General features: G+C 37.8%; 1 protein-coding gene across 3 annotated transcripts in view; it reads left to right on the top strand.

Annotated features, from left to right (window-relative positions):
- RGPD4 (RANBP2 like and GRIP domain containing 4) overlaps positions 1–14,405 on the top strand; it is a 34,186-nt gene extending 19,781 nt beyond the window's left edge. For 2 of the 3 annotated variants that reach the window (XM_049834115.1, XM_049834113.1), the window contains 9 exons: positions 5,239–5,406; positions 6,837–6,929; positions 7,822–8,018; positions 8,527–8,761; positions 9,303–9,401; positions 9,570–9,712; positions 11,316–11,589; positions 11,740–12,074; positions 13,830–14,405. In XM_049834115.1, coding sequence (XP_049690072.1) covers positions 5,239–5,406; positions 6,837–6,929; positions 7,822–8,018; positions 8,527–8,761; positions 9,303–9,401; positions 9,570–9,712; positions 11,316–11,589; positions 11,740–12,074; positions 13,830–14,135 — 1,850 coding nt within the window. In that variant the 3' untranslated portion in view covers positions 14,136–14,405. The remainder of the gene's footprint in view (positions 1–5,238; positions 5,407–6,836; positions 6,930–7,821; positions 8,019–8,526; positions 8,762–9,302; positions 9,402–9,569; positions 9,713–11,315; positions 11,590–11,739; positions 12,075–13,829) is intronic. The other variant, XM_049834114.1, reaches the window with a different exon arrangement.

Genomic DNA, 14,405 nt, shown 5'->3' with positions numbered 1-14,405 from the left:
AGAAAAATGAAAGTGTGTGATGCAGGATGGAGTTTTGTTGATTAGTGAGAGAGGGGATTTCAGGTAGGAGCTATAACTCTGTGAAGTGCTGTACCTGAATCTCAGGCTTAAGTACTTAAAGGAGCTGGGGATTCACTTTTTTTTTTTAAACTTAAGTAGTTGAATTGGTAGTGTGTGTACCTGGGCCTTTTGCTCTGAGTGGTAATGTGTGAGAACAGCAAATGTGTGCTTCAGCTAAAATTTGAATTATCCCCATGATTGAAGAGATGGGTATTTTAAAACTGCTCTCTATATACTTGTTTAAAGTCTTAATGATTGCTCTGTAATTTCATAATAACACAAGATGTTAGCCTCTTTCCTTAGCCTGAAAAGAGATCATGTGATTACATCCTCAGTTACAGAGTTTCTGACACTGTCTGAAAAAGACATGCTTGCAGAAGTTGTGGTTGTGACCACTATAATATACTGAAGTGTCTCTGAGAAGAATGGGATTTACTAGCATTTTAATGGTGGAGTACTTCTCTTTGAAGGCTTCGTGTGCTGCTTCCCATCAGTGCAAGACTGTTTAATCAGATGATAGTTTTTAATTTACACACTAGTCTTAGAATTATGAAGATACACTGTCCGTTTATTAGCTGTAGTAAAGTGATGTGGTGGAAGATGCAGTCTTCACACGGGTTGGATATGCTTGTGTAGGATTAACAGATGAAATTTCCTACTGTGAAATACGACTACAGAATGCTTCCAGATCATAGATAAGTCTGTTTTACCCTTTTAAAATTCCAGGTAAACACTTATATCCAAACAATTTATTTTTTTAGGATTTAATTTTAGCCTTTTTAAATCTAATCCAATGGCCTTTTGGACAAGCACATCTTCCTTGCAACCTGATAGTAAAGGTATTTACATACTGCACTGAATGTGTGATAAAAACACTTTAGCGGGCATGGACAGTAACCCAACTGCGGCAAAGCAGTTGGCTCAGTAATCCTTATAATTAACATGCATGCTGAAGAAGAGTACTTAAAATTGTGTGTTTGACTGCTGTATTTGTCCTGGTGGAGAATGTCTGTAGCCCTTAGTATGTTAATATGAGCTAGCACAATGGATGGCGCTGTTTAAGCTTTTGGCTTCTGTTTGCCTTATTTTTGGAGGCTATCTGCCTTGCACTTCTCCATCACAGTTTTGCTGAACATGCACACTGGATCTCTGAAACTGCCCTTTTCTAAAGAAATTAAATTTTCCTGTTATTTTCGGAGAATACATCTCTTAGTGCCTGAAGTCTTCCACCTCAATGAAATATGCTTGAAGATCTCAAGACAGGTTATCCAGTAAAACCTGATATATTTAGCCTCTCTGTTGGAAATGTTTAATTCAGTTTCCCGATTATCAATATGTTAACTATTGCACTTTTTAAAAACAAGGAGCATGCAGAAATGAGAAAGCCAACTCCTTAGCTACTGCCTATATACATATACTTCATGTATAATATGAAGTCCACCTTGGCTGGTCAGAAAACTTTTGCAGAGTAACTGATTTGTTTACATTCAGAACCTATAACCAAAACTGGTACAGCTTACAGTTTGATTATGTGTCATTATAAGATGTTACTAGCAGTGCTTCTTGCAAGTATGCTTGCTGTAAGCATACTCAACTTACGCAGTTCAACAGCATCTTACTTTTAAAAAGCAAATTTTTATTCTAGTCTGCACAAGACAGTCTTTTAACATAACTACATCGTTTACAAAACGTGTCTTACATCGTTTAAAAAAATCTCAAAATGTCATTCCAAGCACCATTTTCCCAAAATTGTATTTCTAGAGAAGCTGTTCATATTTAAACACTGAACTTCTGTATATGATCTGAAGTCAACTATTCTGTGTTTTTAGGCATCCCTGTGCATGGAGTTTTATTAACAATTCGGTTTTATTTTGATCATTCAATGTCCATAATGTGGAGTGATCAAGCATTCTGCGCCAATGCATACGTGCAAGGACTTTTGCTACCTCAAATTGATCCTGTTTTTATATTGCGGATGTGTGAGGGTGGATGTGTGTGTGTGTAGTTAAAAAAGAAAACAAACAAAATATGCCTTTCTGGTACTTCAGACTGTTCTTCACTACTGTTTTTTCTGATAACTAGGATATGATTATGTACTTAGTGATTTATTTACAGTTGATAATTATCTTCAGTGGCTTTGTTTTGAGCTCTGACTTAAATGACTTTGAGAAGTTCTTTCAAAATTAGGTTTTCAAGCCTACCCAATGCAACCATAATCTGAGGCTTTCTCATGGGGAAAATATTTTGGGGAGTGGTTTCTGAGTTGTGCTAAAGCAACGTTCAAAAGAAATTTAACTTCACAGTAGTTCTGCAGCTCAATGCAAAAGTACTTTTTCTCGGGTCAGGTGATGGGCTTTTTTTTTTTTTTTTTAGTGCTTTACAAGTTTGAATCAAAGTTCTGTCAATTGCATGTTACTATATCAGTTACATGCATTAAGGTTTAAACTCTGGTGCTTTTCTCTTATATCCGGAAGATATTCACTGATCTATGCATGAGAAAAAAATACCAGTATGATGACTAGCTAGATATTTAGGCCTACCTGGTCTTAATGTCAGTTAAAAAGCAAAAATACAATATACCAGTGAAAAGAACTGTTGTGCATGGTATTGTTCTTTAATTTGTTCCTTCCATATACTAACAATGTTTTGTGTGGATTTCCCCACCACCGCCGCCCCCCCCCCCCTCCCCTCCCCGAGTATAAAGTTCTATTATTGCAAAACCAACAGCCTTTGAAGAATATGTTGTACGTATGCATGGCTCTTTGCTTTCATGGCTGCCTGTGAAGTTATATTTAAGCTGTTTGCAGCATTTTTTTAATCAGGAAAGTTAACTTTCTTGTGGGGAGGGTGAGAAGAAACTGACTTAACTGAACCAATGAACATCTTGCTCAGTCTTAGTGTTCTGAGGGCAAATACATGTTATAATCTTAATCTTTGTCGTTGAACCCTTTTGTCACTTTGTGTGGGTGTTTGGAACACTAGAATCTTATCCCAGTGTTTGATAGATTAGCTTCATGGAGAACTTTACCTGTGAATTTTTCTGAAGTGACTTTTTAATGTATTTCTCTTATTCAGCTACTTTGTACAAAGGCTACTGAAAGAGACAGCATGATAATTCTTCGGGAATGCTGCCTGTTGAGTATGATGGATTATATCATCTGTTGCCAGGGTCTTCTAGCTAGCTTTATACTGCTCAGATTAAAGGAAGCTCATGCTTTTACCATCTACCTGATTGACTTCGGAAGAAATTCTTTGTTGTTGAAGATGCATTTTTGAAATTTCTCTAATCCTAAGGAAATGTTCTTTTGCTGTAATTTTTAATGGCTTTAAGACTAAATACTCCACACTTAAACCTCTGTGGGGAAGTTGGTGCAAACTTAATCAGTCCGAGACACTTGCTTAACTAATCTGAGAGAATAAAACACATGCTAATATGCAGGATACCTGCATATCTTCATAACATGATACTAGATGTACTTCTAATTCTTAAATTAGCTAGGGTAGTGAGTTTTTTGCATAAGATTCTGAGAAAATATATGAAAACATCTATAGCCTGTTGTCATGATATGAACTTAGAAATTTTCTGTTCAAGAATTTTATCCTACATTTACTTTATACAGGCTCAGAAGAGCTATTGAGATCTAAAAAAAGTGAGCAAACCCAATTAGTCTGCAAGACTATGCTGGTAATGGGTTTGAGCTACACTGGTATATAAATGCTTGAAATGATTAATTTGTAATCAAAGGGAGAGTCCATTAGAACAAAGGTTGGGGAGGGAACACTTGGGAAAAAAAACTTAAATTTGAACTAGTACTTTGGATTTTGCTTTTACTCTATTATTCTTTATATTGCTATTAATCTACTGAAAGATACTAGTCGGAAAACTACTTTTAAAAAGCAATATATTTTAGTGTGTTAGTTGTGTCAGAAGATCAAGGGACATGTCTATAAACATTACACTTCTGTCCTTGTCTCCGCTTGTAGTGATGAATATCAAACTGCATGAGCAGGAGAATCAGCGTTCCTCAGGAACTGGGTAGTGGTCTGGTTCCCAGCTGAAGATTTAGGTTCCCATTGACTACATTGTGCCACAAACTTATCAAATATTTTCTAATGAAAAGGACACTGAGCTTTTGAGAGCACCCTTCAAATTCTGCTGACTAGTTTAACTCAAACCTAGAGAATGTTAACAAATAGGTTGACTTACTAAAGCAATCAAATTGTTCTTGGAAACAGCCAGTGCATGGACACTGATGTGCTTATGGGGTAGTTCTTATTAATAGTTAAAAACTTTTTCTCACACCTTTACCCCCAAACTTACCCTCTCAAAATGAACACTAAAACCCAACCCAAACAAAGCCCCAACCAAACAATACAGTTTGCTCTAGGCTGTGCTTTCAGCTTTGACCTTTGATTATGTATTGAAAAACCAGTGCAAGTGGAATGGACAACTTAATGTTGAAGGAGAGGGGAGAAAATGCTATGTAATAAAACTGATAGTGGTATTTGTCCTTGCTGGAAAAGCTAGTTAAATAGACTGAAAGCAATATTTTTTGTTGTTCAACAAGGTGGAACTAAAAATTACTTTACTTCTGTAACAATAAAAGTTTCAGCAACAGCTATTATGCTAAATTGAGATTAGCTAATAAAAAGATCAGATTTCCCGTAGGTAATCTGAAATAAGTTCTATTCGGTTGCTGTTTAAAATTTTGGAGAACTTAAAGCACTTTTAAGCAATGCAGTAGGACATGTTGCTGTAGACAACTTCACTTTTTCTTTTTTTCAGGCCTGAAGTTTGCCTCTCTCTCTAGATAACACCTATATACCTCTTCTCCATAGTTGTATTTTGTTTGACATGAAGGCTTAGTTAAATAGTCCTTGTAACAATATAAAGATGCAGGTTTGTTTCTGTTCCGATGCTCGAATTCAAAGGCAATAGAACAGGATGTAGTTGGGCATGCAGGTTAGAATTCCTTAAGTTTTAACAGGATGCTCTGTCCTAGCATCCTGTAACTTTGATTTGTTTCCTGTGGATCAACAGAAAATATGTAGGCTCCAAATGTATTTCGAACTGCCTTAGACTTAATTCAGTTCTGTAATAACAGCAGTGTGGGGTTACTGTTATTCCCTGTTCTGAAATTATTCTGTTTTAATGGTTTGTTCAATTTCTCTAAAAAGCTGAGAAGACAACAGTGGCAGAAGATGATCTTCCATCTGATGAAGTTGTAATAGTTTACGAGTTAACACCTACCCCTGAACAGAGAGCTCTTGCTGGTTTTCTCAAGCTACCTTCAACCTTCTTCTGTTACAAGAATAAGCCCGGATATGTGAGTGACGAAGATGATGGTAAGGAGTGCCAAAGTTGATCTTTGTGGTGCCTTTTTGTGGGGAAAGGGTGTAATACACTGCACTGGTGCGGCCTCATCTCAAGCACTGTGTGCCGTTTTGGGCATCTGAATATAAGAAGGACATCAGACTATTAGAGTGTATCCAGAGGAGAGTGACCAAGATGGTGAAAGACCTTGATGGCCAGACTTACAAGGGGTAGCTGAGGTCACTTGGTTTGTTCAGCTTGGAGAAGAGGAGGCTGAGGGGTGACCTTATTGCGGTCTACAAGTTCCTCAAGGTGGGCAGCAGAGGAGGGGTGCTGATCTCCTCTCCCTGGTGATCAGTGATCAGGAGGAAATGGAATGAAGCTGTGTCAGGGCAAGTTCAGACTGGACATTAGGAAATGGTTCCTCACAGAGAGGGTGGTTGGTCACTGGAATGGGCTCCCCAGGGCAGCGGTCACAGCACCAAGCCTGTCAGAGTTCAAGGAGCATCTGGACGATGCTCTTCCTCATATGGTTCAGTTTTAGATAGTCTGCGAGGAACAGGGATCTGGACTCGGTGATCCTTATGGGTCCCTTCCAATTTGAGATATTCTGTGAATACTGTCAGAACCATTAGACACTTGAGTATTTTTGTTTGGACTGATGGGAAATAATCCTGCCATCTTCCTTATGGCTAAAGATGTACACTCAGTTCTTCAAGACAATATTATAGTGGAGGCCCAGGAATGACTAAAGCAAATTTGTACCGCTGTCTTTTGGGTGTTCACACTCATATTACCAATGCAGTTGGTTAGGTAAGACTAAACAATCGGATGTTTGAGCCTAGTCTCATTTGAGCAAGAGGCTTACTTCTGTAACTATTTTTGGAGACAAATACAAGGCAGTCTTTTTCAAAAAGGAACATGCTCAGGTTCTGTAAAGGCTAGACTAATGGCTTATTTTTCTTCTAAAGCAAATTCCTAACACTGAAACTGGACATATTTTGTATTAAAACTTACTGCAGTGCAACTAAATTACTCTTAATTTATTAAGCAGCAAATATGTTAACTGGAAGTTCTGAAGCATTATATTCAACAGAAAATGGGAGAAGACAAGTTCCCCCCGCCCCAAATATCTGAGCTTGCTAGTTTTTATATAAAAGATTTTCAGTATTCCTTCCTAATTCTGTTTAGTGGAACTCAATAACATCACTCAGTAAGAAACATGTTTTCTAAAAACATGTGCCATGCGTCTGTAACAATCCAGGCTGAGAAAAGTGTCAGTAGCACACAGAGGCACATGTATGCAAAATAAGAAGTGAAAGCTTACTTGCTGACCTATGGAACTCTTAAAACATAAGCAAAAATTATGTGTGCTTGCTAGGCTTGTGAGTTGGAAGGCTTAGCAGACTTCTCTGTACTTAGAGGATGTCTGAGAGCTTAACGCTTGTTTCCTGTATTTAAGATGAAGACTATGAAACAGCTGTTAAGAAGCTTAATGGAAGACTGTATCCCAGTGATTCAGAAGAGAAGAAGAAACTGCAAGAACCTGTAAAAGGTATGTCTTAAAACTTCTTATATACCGAAACATAAGCTCTGAATCTGAAGGACACATGGGCACTGAGATAGTTTTTAGAAGCACTGATGCTGGGAGAAGAAAAGCTGCATCTCAAAATACAGCTTTAAGCTCAGTATGTTGAACTGTTAGTTAGCAGTAAAGTGGCATCTGAATGAGAAATGTTTATAGGCCACCTGAAATGTACAAGAACATCAAAGTGTTGTCCTACCTTGAGCCTTCTCTTCTGAATATGAAGAATTCAGCTTGGCATGATAACTATACAAGAGGAAAATTGTCAACATCTGTGGATACTTGCTATTTCTGCAGATAGTCAATTTAAGTTAAACTTATGAGTTAATATTGTTCAACTACAAAAAAAAAATATTTCATCATCTTTATACTAAAAATACAGGTGTCCAAGATTGAATTTGCTGCTTGTATTTATGTCTACTTTGGTTGTGCCTTAGACTATAATGTTGCATAACTGAAAATCTGGGTAGATACTTCTAGAAGTGAAGTTTGGGGTTTTTTTGAGGATGTGTGCTAGCAAGGGGTAGTATATATTTAGCCATCTGAAATACAAGCAAATGTTGGAGGAATTTATTAGTAGCAGCAGCTGCAAGATTGAACTCTTCATCATTGCATGTAAATTCCCTGATAACAGTAGAAAACTATGTATGATGAATTTCCAAGTCTAGTCACCGTGAGTGGGATTAAGTAAGTTAGTCATCACTTCCACTGTTTAAACAGTAATGCTATTTGAAAAACTCTTGAAGTCTTACTTCAGGTTGCTCTGGCTATCATGAGGTTATTTTATAATGTAGGTGCCAAAAATTACTTCAGTATTTAGCTGCCTTCCCAGCTGTTTTCCATTAATTTTTGTTCTTTGCAGTAGGCATCGCAGGAAAAAGTGAATTCACTAATGAAAGAGAATGTGCTACTACTTGGGAAAAGAAACCAGCTCCTGAGGAGAAAGTTAAAGCAGAAACTCTGCAGGTTCCTTCTACATCTGTCTGTGGTGTCAGCAGTGATACTGAGGATGACAGTCCAGAAGACTTTCAGACAGAAGTTAAAATTCAAGAAACAAAAGTAAGAACTAAATCTTTACTGAACTTTTTGTGATTAAACTTGGACAATTACTTCATATGTGTGTGAGACTACATAGTTTTCACCTTGTGAGACCTAAAACATCCAGTGGGGAAAAAACTACTTGACTCTTGTGGCTGTGACTCAAGTCTTTGCCAACACTGAAACGGAATCTTAGATCTTAAGTTCCTTGGGAAGAGAAAGGAGGTGCAGCTGTTCTCGTAAAGCATAAAATGCTTTGGCTGGTAAAATCACTCCTAACATGTATATAAGGACTAATTGATTTCAGGAAGTAATAGTATTTTTTTGAAAGCATACTACTTCAAAGATACTTCAGTCTTTTGTCAAGTTAATGTCCTTGTGTGTTAAGTGTAATGTAAAACTTCAGAAAGCTTACAACAACAATTTTTCTTGGTGGTCTTTTTTTCTAAAATGACTGTTCTTAATCTCCTGAGGAGGTGGTTTGAATACTAGGCTCTTCTAGCTTATTTGCTTATTACTTTTTTATTAGTCCCAGGAGAATGAGGTTACCAGTTCAGCTGACTTAGTCTGTACCAGTAAGGAAGAAGTACCTACTCCATCAACTGGTGAGGTGACAGTATCTGTCCAGTCAGCTACCAACAGTGAAGAACCAGATTCCACCACGGAGACTGTGCATGTATCACAGACTTTATCAGGAGCTGATGACAAACCTGTAGACTTGTCAACTAAAAAAAGTGATTTGGACTGTCCAGAGTCAACACAAGGTAGGGTCAGGGGTGCATTCTGTTTTGGGGGGTGGGGGGCAGAATGTAAGTATGCTTTTCTGTAGATTAGTTTGTCTCATATAGTTGCTGCCTTGGAGACAAGTAGTACCAATATGGAATTAGAAGCATGAGTTCCAACCTAGTAAAAATGTGACTGGGGATTAAAATAATTATATATGTCAAATTCCGGTGTGTTCAAATGGCACTACTACAGAGCAATGCTAGTGTCTGTTGAACTATTTACATATGATGTACTTTCTCTCATTAGTTTATGGTTAAATACCATATGAATACTTATTAGACCTCTGTAGATCTGCATAATAGTAGTGTGCTGAAACTGTCTCACACAGTCTTGAGCCCTTTTTTTAAACCATAATAAAGGACTGTCATTATGACAAGTGTTGTGCAAACTTTAAATTTATTGGAAGATAAAAATACTGTAGAGACTTCTCCAGTTTATGCTTTTGACTACATAACATTAAATGCATTTGCTTTAAGAAGGGCAGAGAAAAACCTTTGACTTTTCCTTCTTATTTGATAGAAAACAGAATCGTCTCATTTGGTTTCGGCAGTACTGCAGGCTTGTCATTTGCAGATCTGGCTTCCAAAGGCTCTGGAGACTTTGCTTTTGGCTCAAAAGGTGAGTTAAACTAGTCTCCGAGACAGACACTCAGCTGGACTTCTGCTTCATACAACATACCTTTTGTGCACCAAATTTCTACTGATCAATCAGTTAACAAGTTTTTTGCAAGTTTTTGGCAAGAGGAAAAGAACTACACAAAGTTTAACATGTAACTCTTAATTGTAGATAAAAACTTCAAATGGGCGAATACGGGAGCAGCTGTGTTTGGGGAGACAGCCCGTAAAGCAGATGAAGATGAAGGTGGTAGTGATGATGAGGTGGTACATAGCGATGATATCCACTTTGAGCCAATTGTGTCTTTACCAGAGGTAAGGTGACTTCTGGAATATAAAACAACATTAAGATAAGCATGTCTGCTAACACAGAAATTTTTTAAAAAATGCTTTGCTTGACTAACTTTGCCTTCCGTGTTGTGTGCCTTGTTCTGTATTTCTTGCCCTAACTATGTAGAAATGCCTGCTGTTTTAAATCCTAGTACAGCTTAGCACTGGGGAAGGGTCTGGTGCGTAAGTCAAAATCTTCAACGTTTATTTCATTGTACCTTGTCTGAGTGGTGATCAGTATGCAAATTTGTACACAACTTGTAAAAACTAAAGCTGATTCATTATAGCACAGTTGAAGACCCAGGGGGGAACTGAATAACTTAGTGGTAATACAATTCAGCTGTGGCTCTGTATCAGTGACTTGTAGATTCAGTTCTGTGAAAGTCATGCCAACTTAAAATTTTTACTCTAAGCTAGGCAAGAGATTTCTAGAATCACTAAGCAATAAAGATGTAGTACACTTAACCTCACCTGAGGGCTAAGGGAACAAACTTTGTTAGTTTGAAAATAAATTTTTTTTCAAGAAGCAGGAGAACCTTCAACGTTGAAGGTAGCTTTATAACTTGCTGAGTGAGCCTTCACACAGTTTTTCATGTCTTGATTTGGCATGTAGCTGTACTGTGCCTAATAACCATTTCAAACTTTTCTGTTGTTACAGTCATATTGTCTGGCTTTTCTATAAATAAAATCATTTAATTACAGATTAGTATAATTATTAATCAAGACAAATGGAGCACAAATAAATAGTATGCAGTGTCCTTTAATTTGGACAGCAAATCTGATGTAGTTCTTAACAGATCTTTGATCACCTTCAAAATGTGGTATACCTTTGCTCAGCTGTGTGTCATATTATGGATTCTATTACTTTCTCCCCTTACTTGCTGCTTCTCCAGTCTCTTTTCTCCCTCCACAAATAGTTGTTTGTCATGTGTTCCTCCAGTTCTCCCAAGTGTTCCATTATCTTCAGATGTGTTAACTAAAGGAGGTTAGAGGGCAGTGATATGCGTATATAAAGTGAGGAGGAGATACGGCTGTCAGGCCTAAGTTTATGTTCAGTTGGTGTTTATTCTGTTCAAATGCAAATAATCAAGTTCTTTAACAATGTTCAAAAGGCAACACCTGCAATGGTAATAGTACTGTATCTTCATTTCTCAGTGTGCACATCATTCAGCAAACCTGAAACTTTGCAGGCAAACTTGCCAGAACACTTGATAGTGGGTTTTTTTTTAAAAGGAAAAAACCAAATACATACACACAAACCCCCCCCACCAAAACCAAACAAACCAACCACACTCAAAGCAAAAACCAACAAACACCCACCAAAACCATATGCAGCATGGCAAAGTAGTACTGCAGTGCTATAATTAATCTCAAACAGTGGAATTTCTTGGGCTCTTAAATTCTGAAAAGGCTAGATGTTTTACTTGTTTTGGGGTATGATGGATATGGTGTTGGAGAATGGAACACATTTAATAATTTTCCATTGTAATATGTCAGAATCATCATAAGTGTATGCAATACTATTTATTTATGTTGGTGACAGCAGCTGTCTGGGAAATCACAGGTACTTTACTGTGCTGTTTTTTAGGTGGAGGTAAAATCTGGAGAAGAAGATGAAGAAATTCTCTTCAAAGAGAGGGCAAAACTTTACAGGTGGGACAGGGATGCTACTCAGTGGAAGGAGCGTGGTGTTGGAGAGATAAAGATCCTCTTCCATACACAGAAGAAATACTATAGAGTCCTAATGAGAAGAGACCAAGTTCTTAAAGTTTGTGCAAACCATGTCATCACCAAAGAAATGAACTTAGTGCCCTCTGATACATCAAACAATGCTTTAATTTGGACAGCCACAGATTATGCTGGTGAGTTTTTCAGGTGGTGTTTTTTTTTTTCTAAGTCATCTTGAGTTTCTGTGGCTTTGGTTTTCCCTGGCAATTATATAAGATGAAAGCTATTTGTTTCTGACTATAGTGAATAGAACTAAAGAAATCTGTTCTCGGATTTATTTTCAGATGGTGAAGTAAAAGTAGAACAACTTGCAGTCAGATTTAAAAGCCAAGAAATGGCTAATTCTTTCAAGAGGAGGTTTGAAGAATGCCAGCTAAGCTTGTCAGAACTTCAGAAAGGACACTTATCTCTGGCAGCAGGACTGTCAAAGGACACCAACCCTGTTGTGTATTTTGAAGTTTCTGCTGATGATGAACCTTTAGGACACATAACCATGGAGCTGTTTTCAAATATTGTCCCTCGAACTGCTGAAAATTTCAGGGCCCTGTGCACAGGAGAGAAAGGATTTGGATTCAAGAACTCCAGGTTTCACAGAATAGTCACTGACTTTGTGTGTCAGGTAAGCATAACAGGAAGACTCTTCATTGAGAGAATGAGATGCGTCTTGACTAACAATGGCACTTCAAAAATCGCTTTTACGGGATAGCACGTTCCTGTTGGCAGCATGAATCCAGTATGCAAGATACTCTCATCTGCCCTTTACCTACAAGGAGATGAGAAATTATGCAAGCTGCATGTGGCTGCCCTAAGCCAAATGCTTTTTACCTGTGTCTGCCAGCTGCCTGATCCTTCAGTGTTACCTAGTGCTGCCGTGTTAGTGTGGAAAGGAAATCAGAGATGGAGATCTCCTCTTACAACGGGCAAGGGGCCTGTTGTTGAACGGGAACACCAAGGAAAGTAGGGTTTCCCAAAGTACCATTCAGCCTTCTCTCTCTACAGAGAAGAAATTCTGTATGCTCACCTGCTAAGAACATTTACTTTCCAGGCTTCCTTTATATTTTAAAGTGCACTTTGTGTTTCAGATAATGCGCACTTAAAACTGATATTCCAAGTATTTTAGATGCACAAGTTCCCATCGAAAAGAAGTCTTCTAGATTTCATTATCATGCAGTGGCATCTTCCTTAAAATACTCAAATTTTCACCAGGAGCATCAGCCTGAAGTGCATCTGAGCCCACCATGTAGGCAGTGTTGCTTTTAAATCTCTGTATGTGTTAGGTAGCACTAGCAAGTTCATCATAAATGGTGAAGGCTTAGGAGATTGATCATAGCTCAGATAGACCTTTCCTTCCCTAAAATTCTCATTGATTCAGTGAGTTTCAGTGCCTTGTAACAGGCAGAATGAAACAGCTTCCTCACACACTAAACTGATGTTCTTGCATGTCACTAGATCCCTGAAGACGAGGCGTGACCTTCTACAAGTAATATATGAATGGTTTGTCACCAGAATAAAACATAATCCAGTCTCTTGATTAGGTATCACCTGTGTCTGAAGTATGCCCTTTATGGCTCTTTCCTTAAAAGTTTGTGCCTTTCTGATAAGGAAAGCAGCATTGCTCATTTAGTGTTTAAGCTTGTTTCAGGGTGTTCCACATCCTATAAGGAGCAGGCTTGCTTTTAAAACAGTTAACTGCACCATGCATATCCTGACAAAAAGTGAGCTTTTATCACATGAAATTAGTATATTCTAAGTTTGCTCTGCTTTGCCTAAACTTTCTCCAGGTACAGTGAGAAGCTTTTCAAAGAGAAGTCTTTCCTTCAAAGATATGATAACCCATACTGTCACTTTTATAATTGTGAGCCAGAAGCTTGCTGCCTTGCAGAAAGACAAAATATGCTGCTCACTAGCAGTAGCTGCTCTCCTGAACAAGCAGTAACATGGGAAAAGCTGCTGCCTGCACAGAAGCAAGAAATTACTGGTACCTTAACCTTTTTCAGGTGATCAATCCTGTGCCTGCAGGGACTAAGCAAGGACAGGCCTTCAGTGAGATAGCACAAGTCCCAGCTGTCAGGGCCAAGTGATGCAGGAAGCAGGTGGGGGCACAGACAGGCCTAGAGGAGTGGTCCCCATGTGGAGCAGGAAGATAAAATGCTGTGTTCAAAATAAACAAGGGATAAACTTCCCACTACGGCTTCCATTAAAATGAACAAAGCTGCTGAAGCTGGGAAGCCTTATATCTAAATGTGAAAACTAAGAATGAGTTCTTCCAAAGCAAAGTCTTTACTATTGAAAGGAGATATAATTGTGCTGTTGGTGTATGTTTTGGGACTTGTTAAGTTAATGCCCCCTTTTTTTTCTTTTTTTTTTTTTTAAGGGAGGTGATATAACTAACCATGATGGAACAGGTGGACGGTCAATTTATGGAACAGCATTTGAAGACGAGAATTTTGAAGTGAAACACACTGGTCCTGGATTGTTGTCAATGGCAAATAAGGGCAGGGATACAAATAATTCTCAGTTCTTCATAACACTTAAAAAAGCAGAACACTTGGACTTCAAGCATGTGGTATTTGGGTTTGTGAAAGATGGAATGGATGTTGTGAAAAAGATTGAATCCTTTGGTTCTCCTAAAGGGCTAGTAAATGGAAGAATTGTCATTACAGACTGTGGGCAAATATAGAATTATTGCTTTGAGTATACAGATGTTCTAGCAGTATAAATCAGTATTTAGATGTTATTGACTAATTATTTCAACTTCTTAAAATGGACACTTCTGATGTATAAATGTAAAATTACAGCTTATAGGTGGGGTTTTTATGTGTTCCAATTGATTTTTTGCATGTTAAATAAGTTCAGACACTGGCATATTTCAGGTGTATTTGTGTTATCCTGACATATTTGTATTAAATGTCAAATTTTAAAAATTAAATCTTAGTCTTGTTAAAATAAA

The sequence above is a fragment of the Accipiter gentilis genome, chromosome 31 (genome assembly GCF_929443795.1).
Source record: "Accipiter gentilis chromosome 31, bAccGen1.1, whole genome shotgun sequence".
NCBI classification, from domain to species: Eukaryota; Metazoa; Chordata; class Aves; order Accipitriformes; family Accipitridae; genus Astur; species Astur gentilis.
This window is presented reverse-complemented; position numbering and strand designations above follow the sequence as displayed.